Consider the following 14334-nt stretch of genomic DNA (forward strand, 5'->3'; position numbering starts at 1 on the left):
AACAAATCATCATTGTGCATAAACTTCAAACACTTTAGGTGATGATTCTTTTATTGAAACTGAAACAAAAATCATAGAGTTATACAAAATTTAAATCGTTAATTTTTTTTGAAATATTTAAATTATAAAAGTTTTTGCATCTAGAAAATTTCATGCACTGAAAATCGGTTTACACTATAACAATAAAGTTTTCACTATTATAAACAAAATCTTATGTTGAAGCTCCTAGAAAAATCGTTCCTAGAAAATATTGCGTTCTTTATAATCGATCTGATCTTCAAGGCCGTCAAACATGAAAATTCTCACCACATAATGCTCTAAATTTAAAGACTTTCCGTAAATGTGTGTATCCCTACAATGAAACACCCAGACTAGCATCATTGTATTCCCGTTCAAACCATCGGACAACTTTCTGTTTAATATATACTTTTTATATCTGTATCGCTTGTTTACAGTATTGCTTCATAAGGACAACGATTAAGCCCAACCGCCAACCCCATCTAGCGTTAACTTTAGATGTAGACTTTAAAAGTTGCTCTGTTCTATTCAGGTATGTTCTAAGTTCTTTTGGCGTGTTTGAAAACACTTTTAAAATTATAATGGATATGACAATTTGAAAAAGCCTTTTTGTCTATTAGGCCAGATTATGGCAGATTTCACTTCCAAAAATGCATTATTGTCCTGTGGGTACTATTATTAAAGACATTAACCTATAGTTTAAACGTGGAATCCACTTTGGATGCAACAATACTATGAATATGGGTTTAAGAAAATCTTTCATGTTCCCAAAGTTAACTTTAAATGCATAGTTAACCTATACGAGAGCTTTTGAAGGATATGAATCATATGTGTCCTGTTGTACCTTACTTGTAAGCGATGTCTGACATTCCCTCGTTCATGTGTTTCTTCTGTAGTCTTTGCAACACTCCGATACAGTCGGCTCTAGCCAAGCACGTATGTCGCCTCGTGCTCATGGTGTACACCACGTACTTCAGTGGGAACTTGTCATTAGGGATTGGGTCCTTCGGAGGCAGAGCACCCCATTCCTCGCGGGAAACGAAATGGAGAGGTTCCTGATAGTCTCCCTCTGCAAAAAATGAGAATGATTTAGTAAATTATAATATGCAACACAGCATATGTTAAAGGTTTTAATTGTATTCTTTAATTAGTTTTTTTAATGTCCCACCTTCATATCCTAGAACGATAGACTCTACTCCGAAACTGTGTTTACACATTACTCCAGGCAGAGGGTCGTGGTATTATCACATGGATGAAATTAATTGGGGATTGGTGGGATTTGAGCCCGTGACCTCTGAGTCGTAGTCCCGCACCATACCTCCAGACTAGCTCACTCTCCTTATAATATAATAGCAACAACATTTTCTAGTAAACATTTCATTTATATAAGTCACATGTTTACTCCAAAAAATTGAACAACACGAATTAACGACCTACGACCAGGAGCCAGGAGTGTAAATTACAACATAATTACGTTGAATCTAAATAGTAAATGGTGAATATGCTTTATAGAAAAATATATAGGTTAATAATTGTGAATTTGGAGAAGCCAAGATAATAAAAAGAATAAGACAGCGTTCCGTCTCAACAAATATGCTGACTTTGTACATAACTTTAATAAACCATCACCTGGTCCTATTTCTGGCATCTCCTGGAATGGCTGTTCTACATCCTCTGCCTCCTCAATATCCGAGTCAATCTTCTTACGACCCTTGAAAATCATCTCAACATGGGGCATGAACCCATCCTCATCAGGCGAAACAGTTGCATCGGACTCTGACTCCATCCTTGGTGATAAACAACGCGTCAAGCCGGGAACTCACGAGTTGCCATCGAAACCGAAACTAAAGCTCAACCATCAATCAGTTTTGAACTCTGATCATTTATCGAGAAATTACCAGTACTGAGTTGTTGATAACAAAATTAGTGATAAGGCTTAATCGTTTCTTTTACATCTCATATGGTTGCGTTTATTTGAGATGTGTGACTTAAATTATTTTGTAAGTTAGGTCTGAAGCTAAAGTCTGTAGAATTGAATTTAATCAGGGCTTGAAAGTGGTGCCTCAACAAGTAAAAACAGTGTAAACAATAACAAACTTTTTTGAACATATCCTATAATTTAATAGGCAAGCGTGTTTCTTGAAAACTTTTATCCTCCGCTCTTGTGCATCGCTGGGAAATTCCACGAATACTGTTGGAAAGATATTTTCCTATAAATGTGCAGAATCCCTTAATAAATTAAAATAGGCTAAAAAATAATCACAAGATTGAATTTAATTATTAATTTTATTTATTATCTTGGGCCTTATGCGTTGCTATGCTGGTGACGAAATAACGAAACATAAACATAAAATCAAAATAATTGGAAGAAATTTCAATTACATGGTTTATTTACAGCGTGGGGTGAAAGCAGAGTAGTTTGTACGTTAAATATTATTGGTCGAGTTTTCCATCACTGGACGACCTATAGTTATGAATAATAACATCGATAAAACTTACTCGCCCATTAGATTTCTCATCCTTATGGAAAAAACCATGAAATGAATCCTAAAATAATATAGGCCTACACTAAATCTCGTCGACACTAGTGATCAGTGTTACCAGACATGAACTATTTATTTCCAAATACATTGAAATGCACTCAATAAAATAAAACCTTACACACAACTTATTTATTTATGTTCATATTGATCAACAATACAATTTACTACTGAAACTGCAAGTTAGTTACTTTAGATACGTTTTGTTTTTCAAAGGCCCCAGTTACGTTCCATCGCCGTTAAGCCAGGTGTAATCTTCAAACAGCTCGTGCAGTAAGTACGTTCTTTCACCCTCCGCCAACAAAGCGTCCATATTATATACCATGAGGGGTGGAGGGTATGCATCTGAAACAAGTGCAATCAGTCAAATTTGTCCGCCGGACAGGGTGGGTTGTCTTGGTTCGCCCAATCAGGTATTTTCTCCGTCAGCCAAGCGTCCCAATCTCCTTTCCAAGTGTCCCAGTCCGCCTTCCCTTCTCCTTTTAGCACCAAGAGGTCTCTGTCTATCCGGACGGTCTTCAAGAACTCACCGTAGGATACTAGGTCTACCGCCTGCTCCACGTATCTCCACGGGGGGTGAGGAACATCTGGAACAGGTATGGCATGTCAATTATAGTCTGTATGATGGAACTTGTCTAGTGACCCTGTCTAGCTGAAACTGGTACAGGCCTTAATTATGGATAGTCCCCAAATAGACGAACTGTCAGGAGACAGGTTTTCTCATACAGACTATAGGAGGATGTTTGGAGAGTATTGCTCCAAGCAATCCTCAGGGATGATCACTATACGCTAGTGGTATTATTAAACCAACGACAACTAATTGTTCACTAGTGAATTCCGTGGAAATCTACGGTTTCTCTTGAGGCTTTCCGCAAATTCAGCTAACTACTATACAAATATGGTTGTATAATTCGTTGAATACAATGTTTCCGGATCTTTCATTGGCAACTGGTCACCCAAAAGGTATTTGCTGAATCTTACATTTTTTCTTGTTCTAAGCATTGTTCATGAGCCTCTTTCACCATGAGGTAAAAGGCGATGACATGAAATTATTGGAATAATCAATCCTTCATAAAGTACACTGCACCTTAGCGGCTGCAGTATTTAAAAACTGGTTGCTGTACTATGCTCTACGTGTTGTAATGTTAAACTGGGGTGAATTCTCATTAATTCCGTTTAAAAGAATATAGTCCCTCAATTTTGTCGATTTTAACCCTAACCACCTGTAATTTAGTTCACTAAACTTACAAGCTAAACCCTCCTCATATTCCTTCTATGATAAATATCATTTGTGTGGATATTAAACACTTACTTCTGTAGTCTCCAATGAAAGCTATGTCCAGTCTCTCGAGGTAGTGGTGAGGGTTCATCTCCAGGACTTTAGAAGACTTGTTGTACCATCCTCTCCCCTCATATATCGTGGCCTCCTTGTCGCCTCCGATGAGAAAACTGTAACCACAGACTGGATTAACTAATATGTTTGAATATTGGAAACACAATCGGTAGCTACAGTATATTGGCTGCAAAATTCTTAACTCCCTCCCACTACACATGAAAAATTTATCAAGAAAAAACTAAAGAAGAGAACTTTGGAACTGGCTCGTAAATCAATAAGTGAACTTAGTCAAGGATTTTTTTACATAAGCAGATAATTTAAAATTGTAAAGCAAGAAAAATGTTTTATTATTAGTGGATTACATAGTGTATAACCATTTCTGTAAATTACGGTAATGTATTTCTTGAAGAAATTACTTATAAAGATGCTCTTCTTGTCCAAACACCACCATAAAGTTGAAATAGTAGGCGTTGAATCTTACATATGGGGATGTTAACAAATGTAACATATGTATTCAATCAATTTAAAACATTTTTTCATAATGAAAATTTATTGAAGGGTTTCCCATAGTACATTAATTATATCCTTAATTGTGGGGAAAACGATAACAGCATCTCTACGGCAAGGTAAAGTAGCTCACCTCCAATTCGTAATGACCTCTCAAACCTCTAAATTGCAATCATCGACCTAACCATGTGTTTGAATTTCGCACCTTTCATCTTCATAACACATGTTTTAAAAGATACTTACTTCCATTTGATATCCGACAGCCCAAACTCATCCATGTGACGCCGCTGTAGCTCCCTCATGGTTCTCTCGCACTCCTCAGGTGAGGTACAGGGTGGAGTGTCCGTCCAGAGTGTCAGGAACACCCTACGAAGGGGTAGCTTGGTCGGGACCGTCTGCTTGGCTGGGAGTGCTCCCCATTGAGAGCGTGGAACTATCACAGGCTTTGTTCTTTTGACGACCTCTACATACAAGAAATAAGTATTACAATATTTAAAACAGTGACGGTTCCAAGGGGGGCTATAGGTGCTTCACCTTAAAAATTTTTTTAAAATAGTGAATTTTCCGGGAAAGGACTCCGACATCCTCCTGATTTGGAACACTCCCAGTAGGCCCCCTTGACAAGATCCTAGAACATGTTGTTTTAGAGTCATTTAACCTATTGCCTATTACAACTATGCAACCAATTTCGAAGTTTTTCATTTAATTGACACATAACTATTATAGTTCAAATACATCTTGTGCTTGTTGTAGATACATTTAATTTATTGGTTACCTATTCAATTTATACGATAAAGTGTGAATTTTAACAAATGCAACTTAAGTATTTTAGTTTTTCTCCGTGATTGCTATGTGATATTCAATTGTTATGTTGTATTTGAGCGGCTGCAGGAAACGGTGGATATAATTACAGGGTTGAAATATTAAAAAAATAGTAAATTTATTAAAATTTTGCATTGTTGAACATTTTCGACAAGGTAAAGGCTTACAAAATGCGATGGTACTTAAATATGATGATTGGTCTAAAAATCGCTGCTGCATAAGAACAATTTATTTGATGGTGTCTGTTCGTTATACTTAACTAAGTGGTTCACCAATATCAAATCATACTGATGAGAACAATATTAAAGATTTTCTAAATAATCCTAAAACTTTTAGATTTTAATACTACTTTTCAACTTGTAATTGTAAGATAATATTCATTCTCATAAGCTTTGATTATTTGACAATTTAGTTTCAACTGCAACACTAGTTTAATTGGCAAGACGAGTAACTAAGGTGATTAAACTTACCTTGTTCAAAAGGCTTTAAGTCCAATGATGGATCAAACTCAATTTCATCATGTGGGTATGCAGGTTTATAGGTCATATTGAATATGAATAATCAAATAATAGTTTATGAACACAATTCTCAATTTACACAAATTCCCACCAAGTTACATGGTTACATGATGACTAAAAATACGCATTCTCGTGGTTAGAGATTAGCAAATATAACGTTTCAATGTGTATGATAAGGATTAATGCATTAGACATTCGTTTACTTTACATTCGTTTACGTTTACTTATCCATATTCATTAGATATTCGTTTACATTGTTAAACTGGGTACGCTAATTCAATGTTAATTTATTAATGTTGAATTTTCCTTTATACTGTATATAGTAGCCCTATTATTCTATTTTCATATTGTTCATGTGAATATGTTTATATTTCCCCAATTCTTAGTATTATGGTAGGATCAGATGCACAGGTTTTTTTCTTGAAGGCTGTCTTCTTTTCCTAAGAACACACACGTTATTTTACTTCTATAATTGAAGGATAAGAAACGCATTCTGATGAATAATAATATAATTAAACCTTTTCTTTGTATGTTTTTTACAAATTCGCACTAATCCAAATCAGGTTGAATCGCTCTACTGCAAACTATACCTCGAATATATAAAACTATTTCTTCCTTGGTTGGATTCATACATCCATGTGGGATTGCAGAGACAGTAATGCTTAGCACATGTTCCGTGGCTATTCATATTCAAAGGTGTTGAATGCTAAAGAGGGTCAGCTAGGCTTTAAACATGCAGAAAGCCCAGAACATTTATATGTAAACCAATGGTCTGGTCAACCTAGCGTTGCATTTCTAATGGTACTTTTTGCATTTACATAGCTTATTTTTTAGGTATCGACATAGGTTCTATGAACAAAGCATGTAGGTGGCTAAAAATAAATATTTTTTTGGTTGACTTCTTTGGATATCTTAAAAATATATTTTTTTATGTCTATGTTCTTTGTATTATTTGCTTTTTATATCGTCCCTTTTTTACTCTGTATAATGTATATGGCATGCCAGGAGTAAATTATCACAGTTGAAAATACAAACAAATTACATAAAAGTGCGTGTATTGTCAGGATACAAAAGTAGGACAACTAGTCTGTAGTAATAATAATTTGTGAATCAGCTGTAAATGCACTAGCCATGTCAAGACACATAGCTACACAGCCATCTCACAATATTCTACATTCATCCCTCACTCATTTGTGGGTGAAAATGCGCACTTAAGGTGGCGTAACCATCTCATTGATTGATAATTAATATTGCATTATTGATTGACTTGAAAGTTTAAGAATGTATATTAGTTTTTGAAACCATAATTTTCAGAAGGATTCTCAAACATATGAATCATCAAACATTGTTGAAAATGTTCATGGTTTTTTGAAACTACGTCTAAATTTTACTTGTAAACTAGCTTGCAAATACAATGGCTATTACATCTATACAGTGTGATCACATTTATACATGAGGTATATTTTAAAACTATAGTTAGCTCAAATAACGAATGTGGTGGGGAAAGGGGTCAATGAATGCAAAACTTATCATTGGCCGAAGGTACAATCCCCGACCATCTTCGTTATTTGAACTGACTATAGACACGTATTTCAATAGCCAAAATATATCTGAATACTACCATCACACTAACTAAACCTAATTTGTAATCCTATTAACCCATTATTTCCAGTAGTCAAATCAATAACTACTATGCTTTTACAACGATAGTATTATCTCTATTGAAATTATTTTCTCATCAAGTCAAACTGTTATCGGTGTAATCAGAGCCTTCTTGATTAGAGCCGAACAAGATGCAATCAGCTGTGGCACGTGTCGACGTGCATAACTAGCGCTGCACGTGGCGACTAATTGTACCACCAGGGGCGCAAAGTCTATGACTTCACTATTGTCCCTTTCATCCCCGCTGTCATTTTTGATCGCTGATAGTTGAAGTTGACCTCTAAAGGGTTACTGGTACCCGTATGAGAGATTTTTATACATAAAGGGGTTATCCTGGGGGAGATTTTATAGTTTGGGAACTAAATTTTGAATATTTCGTTACCGTGAGAAAAGAGGTTTGGAATTGATCATGGAGTTTATTTGATTTGAAGAAGAATTTAAATTTGTTGGATTTTTCAATTGCCTACCATTAAACCTCTGTACAAATTTAGTTATAAGTTAGTTATAGGTTCTTTCATTTAGTTATGGTTTAAGATTTCGCAAAATCCCCTTTCTGATTGTTTATTTTCTCAAAAGGTCCTAAATGAGGGTGTAAGTAAAATCCGGGAGTGGATTTATGAGCTCGCACTCTTCTCAATAAACATGAGCCTGTTAAAATTGCATAACCTGTTTGTTCATCGATTTTTCTAAATTTTTTATTTTTTATTTAATAACTTTTTAACCCTACCTGACTCCGATATTGGCACACATGGTTATAGCATAAACATCTATGCTGACAATTCAATTGGAGGGAAGAGAGGTAATGATTTGCCCTAGGTTACGCTGCCGGTAATGTAAAAAATAAAAATTAAAAATAAATATCTAGTTTACTTTGTTACCCAATGGATATCTTAAACAAATACATCAAAGTTTCGCTTTAAAGCGAGATTATACTCTTTATGGGGAATTTTTAATAACTATTTCAATGTAGGAAATTGTATTAGATCATTCATTTTATCGCATTACTAATTATAGCTGTTCAAAAACGAAACGTTGCTTTGTGCCATGCTTCTATACCCAATGACTGTTACATATTATTCACCATACAGAAATCTGCTCACATTAGTTATTTAGTTTTTAAGGATACTCGCCAAATACTAGCAACATTTCCACCTGGAGTAAAATAATGGTTGCTTTATGTAAACCGTTAAACGTTTAAGGCGGAAATTTGACACCTAGCACGAATATTAGAACAGAAATGGTGTGGATCATGAACATAAACAAATTACGTCACTGGCTCGAATGTTATAGTAATAACCGAAACATCTGGTTTCTAAGTTAACATGTTTGCTTTCGGGCCTATGACGTCATTTCATCCATATCGTTTCTATTCTAATATTCTTGGCAAGAGAAGGTGTCCGCACTAGTGAGTACTATGACTATCCTCAGTACTATCCTGAAAATTGCACCAATTCGTTAATACCAAGGCAAGAATGTGGTTCGGATTCCACTATAAACTGTAGGTCCCTTAGTTGCCATTAGCTGTTTGGGCTATTAATTAACAGTTGTGTCTAAGGAATGTAGCCTTAGTCACTAACAAGACTACAAGATCGCGCCACTCATCATACATTCATCCTTCACTCATATTTGGGTTAAAATACGTCCCCATCTTAAATAATTGATTGAATTGATATAATTGATGTATCAAAACCGAACAATCCACTATAAAATCAATTAGTAACTATCCAACTAGCGTGTTATGTTTGCCTCCAAGCCCCTATAAAACACTGATTCATATGTACGACCCCAATATGTGTTCCAAACCTCGACTAGACCAACTTCTGACTAACGAGGCCGTATGTCGAGTGCAGTGACGTATCATTGACTTCATTATTTGCCACCAGGGGCGTGGCCGAGTCTAGGATAAAGAGCCCCAACGGTGACACGCGCTAAACCATCACTAATAGCGCTACCCCGGGGCTAGAGCAAGTGCAAGGGGCTACAAGCACCTCCGGGCTTCGACGACTGAAAGAAGCAGAACAGCCCACTGTGGCCAAATTGGAGTTAAATCGTTTAGAACCTAAAGCGTCGCGGGTTTTCTCCCTAATTGACTCATTCGATTGAGCTGCAATTGTACGTTTACTGATTGAAATTATGAGTCATCGCTCGTTGGCGAGTCACTGACGTCATATTTTAATCGAGGTACAGCACTTGCTGGTTCCAAATATGTATGAAAGACGGCTACAAGATATAATTTGAAAAGTTTTTACATAATCCTACTAATACTAGTTTTCATAAACACCTACCTTTCGCATTTCAACCAAAAATAGCAATCAAGCCCGAGAGAGCGATATAAAAAAAATGTCTGAAAAAGTATAAAATTTAATTGTGGCAATAAAATCAATTCAGGCTTGGATCCAAATATATTCAACCCCAAAAGGTTCGCCTCCTCTACAAACGGCCTTTTAAGCTCATATTAGCGAAACAATAAATTCTTTAAGTCCTTAATCTATTCAGAACCATGGATGTTAGGTCGTTCACACTATGTATATTATTAGGTATACTCTTCGACTTCAGTGTAGGCATATAGTTGAAGGAGTTGTAAGGCCTACTAAATCTATTTCTAGTTTTTATCAAAGAATATTCAATAACGAAATGGAATTCCCTCTTATCAGTGGAAGAAAAATTTCATTTCTGTTACAATGAACTGTAATTTTATTCTAAATTTATGGTATGTATTCCACATTTCCACGTTCTGCTCATACAGAAAAATAATATTAATCTGCCTAATTTAATTAGTTGGATAATAAAATCGAAATCCATATTTCACGAGTATAATGCTGGGCGTGTTAAGCTTTAATTAAACTATTCCATCAATCACGGACAAAACCGATCCGACTGTTATCAATGATGTAAAGTTAATTAAGTATGAGTTTATTTTAAACAGTAATACCTCTTGATTCATTTTAATTTGATTAAAACCAGGATCTAACGGTTTTGCCTATATTTGTTCACCTCGGTTAGAACCCCATTATTATTAGTTTAGAGTTTACTTACCTGTTTCATTATAATTTAGGGTTTCCCGTATATCTACTTAATAAGATATCAGTAGGATCTTTTGAATAAGCTCCCGTACTTCAGCATTGATGTTGAGTTACCAAAAACAAAATCACACAGGATGCTTGATTATGCTCGAATGAAAGAAGTGTCAATATTACTGTACATAAGAATATTGAATATCAGTCAGCTTTGAAGATAAACCCAGTGTTCACAAAAGTGTGTATACTTCCCTGTAATATTGATATTGAAAATGAGCTATATTTCCTTAGTCTATTAGAAGCATTGAATATCCAGGTAGTGATCATTATCTTGTCCAGCTTTGACTTTGCCGAAGTTCAAGGATCAGAACCAATGTAAACGACGATCAAGACTAAGCTTGATTATGCCTTCAAGTAATGCTTGGATATTCGTGTTTCTGTTTGAGCTACATAGCTTTGTTGGTATAGTGAATGGTGTTTACATCTTCCCTGTAAACCATTGTTACTTGTAAAAAATACTGGATTCTAGCTATTTGTATGTATTATAATTTTGGTCACTTTACAGAATAAAAATTAAAACGGTTATATGTTTTAGAATAAATAAAAAACAATGAGCAACAACAAATTGTGTGTCTGAGATGTAACTTATTTTATTGCTTTTCCTAAATCATAATAATATATTACCTTTAACTCCTGTATTTTATAGCCTGTTATTTATAGCCTTTATTTATAGCCTTTCATTGCCTGTTATTGATTGTTTTTTGTCTGCATTGACTGTTATTATTGTATGTTGTTTTTCCTTGAATAACATACTTACCCAAAGTTTTTCAAGTTCAGTTTTGTTTGATTATTAATTGCATAAGTAATGTAATGTCGTTGTAAATTATGCCATCTTGTAATTGATTATGCTAACTACTATTGTATAAATGGTGTTACCATGAATAAATAAATAAACTCTCTATTGCCTTCCAACTGTTTAATTTAGGATTAAGTTTATTTGAAATATTTCGTAAATATTCTGAGATTATACATCCGTACTCCTTCTCATAAATAAGCAATTAATTGAAACACTAGAGTAGACCTATTATAAGCTAACAAATTGTAACTTAACTAATAGTAACATTATTTGTATGACATTGTGACGTGTTTTTTATGGGATCGAACTTCTTTCAAGTTCCTTCGTGGAATACAATCATAGTTTTATTTACCATACAAACTAATGTAGTACAATTTGTAGTGAATTTTGTTTGATCTTTTATTTACGAATCTATGCAAGTTTTCTTGTATAAATCATGATGCTATGCATCAAACGAAATTATCTTTTGTACAAGTGAATGTTTCGCTCGATTGAAGATTGACAATAATTTTGCCTCAGATTTGCCAGACATTTGTTTGAAGGTCTCCAATTATTTCTCTAGTGACTAGTTCTCCCCTCTATGATAGACTTGTCCGAGTCCCCAGTTATTATTGGTGTCTAGCACGTGTTACTCTGCGGGTGTCTTCATTAAATGCGTAACCACGCCCCCTCCACCCCTCGCCTGACAAACTACCCCTGCTGCAGCGCTTATCACTGCCATCATTGTGTGGTGACGCAACGATAGAAAATATACTAAACATTTGACTATATGATAGACTAATAACAAATCACATGAAGTATCTTTACAAAAAACTACTGCTGCAGCAGGGATTTATTTAGTAGCAGCAAAGCTTTCTATATGGGTTAAATATGTTTATGTTTAACATTGTACATAATAAATTATTTAGGTAGCCGTGTGGTCATAGTGATCACCATCAAATCTGAAGGTCTCTGGTTCGATTCCAAGTAGTGAGATCGTTTCTAGGCCCAGATACCATTTTATTTATATTATATATATATCTCTCGAATTTGAAGTGTAAATATTCGTTTGTTTTGATCAATTTAAATCCCACGTTTCAGCTGATCAAATAACGTAAACAAACATGTCAATTCTAAATTACTTGCAGAGTGATATAACATAATAGATCGTTAAATAAAACCATAAAAAGAGTTATTTATATATTTTTCCAGTGTAGTGGGTAGAAAAAGCTGTAAAATGACACCTTATTTATAAAAATTGGTGAAGAAATAGGGAAGTTATGGCGTACCTACAAAAAACCAGTTTAGAAATATTATCATAGGGCTAAGAATAAATTATGCTATGCAACAAAAAGGTCGACGTTAGATGGTGTGACTGGTCCATCAGAAGTCATTGTACAATGTTTTAAACTTTTTTCACTATATGACGTAGAGACATAACGAGTACGTTGAGTTGTTCTAGCTTCCGAACTCTGCTGCTGAATACGGATACGGTATAGTGTATTTTGTGCGACCTTTGTTTTTCATAGTATAGCACTTGCCAAACACCGAATTTGCTATCTGGCAAAACAGCTGTGCCTGACCTTTATGCAGTTGTATTCAGCACCGAGTTTGACAATTCGTTTATATACCAAAATTGAATACTGCATTCAGCAACTAAATATACAAAGAAAACTATTAACATGAGGTTTTCAGACGATAATTTCTACTACGTTAGTCCCTCAGATAGCTCGATTGATGTCCCAACTCCAGTTATTGATTATTCAGTACAAGGAAGGTCCAAGTGTCAATGTGTCACCCGTGTCAGTGACAGCCGTGACGCCGCTGACATCCTAGGAGGGGAACTCAGCTAAATGTTGGAGGTCAGCTGGAAAACTGTGCGTCAACGGATAACTTATAATGGGGGAAACTGTCTTTCAACGCTTGCAGTGATCGTGACACTTTATCATCAGAGGTTTGTGGTATCATAGTAATAAGAGTTGCGCGAATTACGTTATATAAAGTGACTCTTTAATATGATTTTTTTCGTATGGGGTATTGAATATGAAATATGATCCTATAATGTACAGCCACAGCGTAAACGGAAATTGTAAGTAGATTTGCACGGTTAAGTGTGAATAAGATCGGGTCTGATAATGATGGCCCAATCGTAATGAAACAAAATATTTTATGTGTTTACCGTCTTGTGAAAAACAGTGTAATTGTAAATATATGTTTTAAGTTTTAGTAGACAATTTTATTTACTTTTCGTGAGCTTGCTTGATTTATGTGTTTATAAATCAATTTTGAAAACTAACTGGTGATATATAAAAACATTTAACAATACTGTTTCATAAATATTTAAAGTTAAAATTTAACAATCAATACAAAACTAAAGCTACATATATAAAGTCTAAGTAATTCTAGAATATAGTTTTTTTTTGTTTTTTTTTAGTTGTTACGTTCACATTTTAGTTCTTTGTGGCTGATCGTAGTCGTAATATCTTTAAGTGTTGCCAACTTATTTTTAAGCGTACACGTATTAAGTGCCTAATAAAAACACCCTGTTTTGTGTTGTTTGTTTGGAATACTGGTGTGCGGCAAAGGTAAAAAGTGTGCAGCAAAAGTAAGTAGATGCAGCAATTAGCAACTTTCTGTGCTATAATCAGTGCAAGGAAGGCCACATTGTCAGCAAAAAAAAATATATTGCTGTAGGAAAAATATATTTTTTATTTATCACGTTTTGTATTTTACTTATCTGCTCACAATAATATACCATCAACATCCAGACCTAGCCTCTTGACAAATTACCAACCTTCCTCCTGACATTATAATATCATTAGCAAGTAATGAATCTCATCGCTTATGAAAAACTTGGTAATCGCCGTTGCTAACACACGGGTACAATATACGGCGATTTTTCACGATGTCCTCGCCACGAAAAGGAGCTTTGTAATTTCACAAGCCATTAGCTCCAGAAAAATATCGCACAATTACTACAACAGCTGGCTGTAAAAAGAGTAATTGAATTGTCGCGGCCCCAGCGGTGCTTGATTTGTAGCACAATTAATGTTGGACCTATTACATGTAGTGTTCGCTT

The 14334-nt window shown here is 34.9% G+C and overlaps 2 protein-coding genes across 3 annotated transcripts; both read right to left on the bottom strand.

Annotated features, from left to right (window-relative positions):
- Positions 1-34: 34 nt before the first annotated feature.
- Positions 35-1804, bottom strand: LOC128985218 (uncharacterized). Its single transcript, XM_054404605.1, has 3 exons — positions 1648-1804; positions 868-1087; positions 35-59 (listed from the first exon to the last, which is right to left on the bottom strand). The coding sequence occupies exons 1-3, from the start codon at positions 1802-1804 to the stop codon at positions 35-37; spliced, it is 402 nt and encodes a 133-aa protein (XP_054260580.1).
- Positions 1805-2772: 968 nt separating this feature from the next.
- Positions 2773-5886, bottom strand: LOC128987749 (peptidoglycan-recognition protein 1-like). Of its 2 annotated transcripts, none has more exons than XM_054408757.1 (4): positions 5694-5886; positions 4645-4864; positions 3871-4007; positions 2773-2903 (listed from the first exon to the last, which is right to left on the bottom strand). In XM_054408757.1, exons 1-4 carry the CDS (start codon positions 5767-5769, stop codon positions 2782-2784), a joined length of 555 nt encoding a protein of 184 aa, XP_054264732.1. In that variant the 5' UTR covers positions 5770-5886; the 3' UTR covers positions 2773-2781. The 2 variants fall into 2 exon arrangements, with proteins under 2 accessions (XP_054264732.1, XP_054264731.1); XM_054408756.1 differs by having other exon boundaries at positions 2773-3145.
- Positions 5887-14334: the final 8448 nt, after the last annotated feature.

This window comes from Macrosteles quadrilineatus, unplaced genomic scaffold (genome assembly GCF_028750875.1).
Source record: "Macrosteles quadrilineatus isolate MER2022 unplaced genomic scaffold, UCM_ALF_1.0 Scaffold_2__2_contigs__length_208266976, whole genome shotgun sequence".
In the NCBI taxonomy this organism is placed as follows: Eukaryota; Metazoa; Arthropoda; class Insecta; order Hemiptera; family Cicadellidae; genus Macrosteles; species Macrosteles quadrilineatus.

Bases quoted from the DNA above. Each gene is read 5' to 3' on its own strand.
- LOC128985218 (XM_054404605.1), bottom strand. From the start codon at position 1,804: ATGGAGTCAGAGTCCGATGCAACTGTTTCGCCTGATGAGGATGGGTTC. The intron at 1,088-1,647 runs GTGATGGTTTAT...CATTTTTTGCAG, and splicing joins GATGCCAGAAATAGGACCAG to AGGGAGACTATCAGGAACCT. The intron at 60-867 runs GTAAGGTACAAC...TTTTTGTTTCAG, and splicing joins ATGTCAGACATCGCTTACAA to TTTCAATAAAAGAATCATCA.
- LOC128987749 (XM_054408756.1), bottom strand. From the start codon at position 5,769: ATGACCTATAAACCTGCATACCCACATGATGAAATTGAGTTTGATCCA. The intron at 4,008-4,644 runs GTAAGTATCTTT...CTGTGGTTACAG, and splicing joins CTGTCGGATATCAAATGGAA to TTTTCTCATCGGAGGCGACA. The intron at 3,146-3,870 runs GTAAGTGTTTAA...TACCTGTTCCAG, and splicing joins TTTCATTGGAGACTACAGAA to ATGTTCCTCACCCCCCGTGG.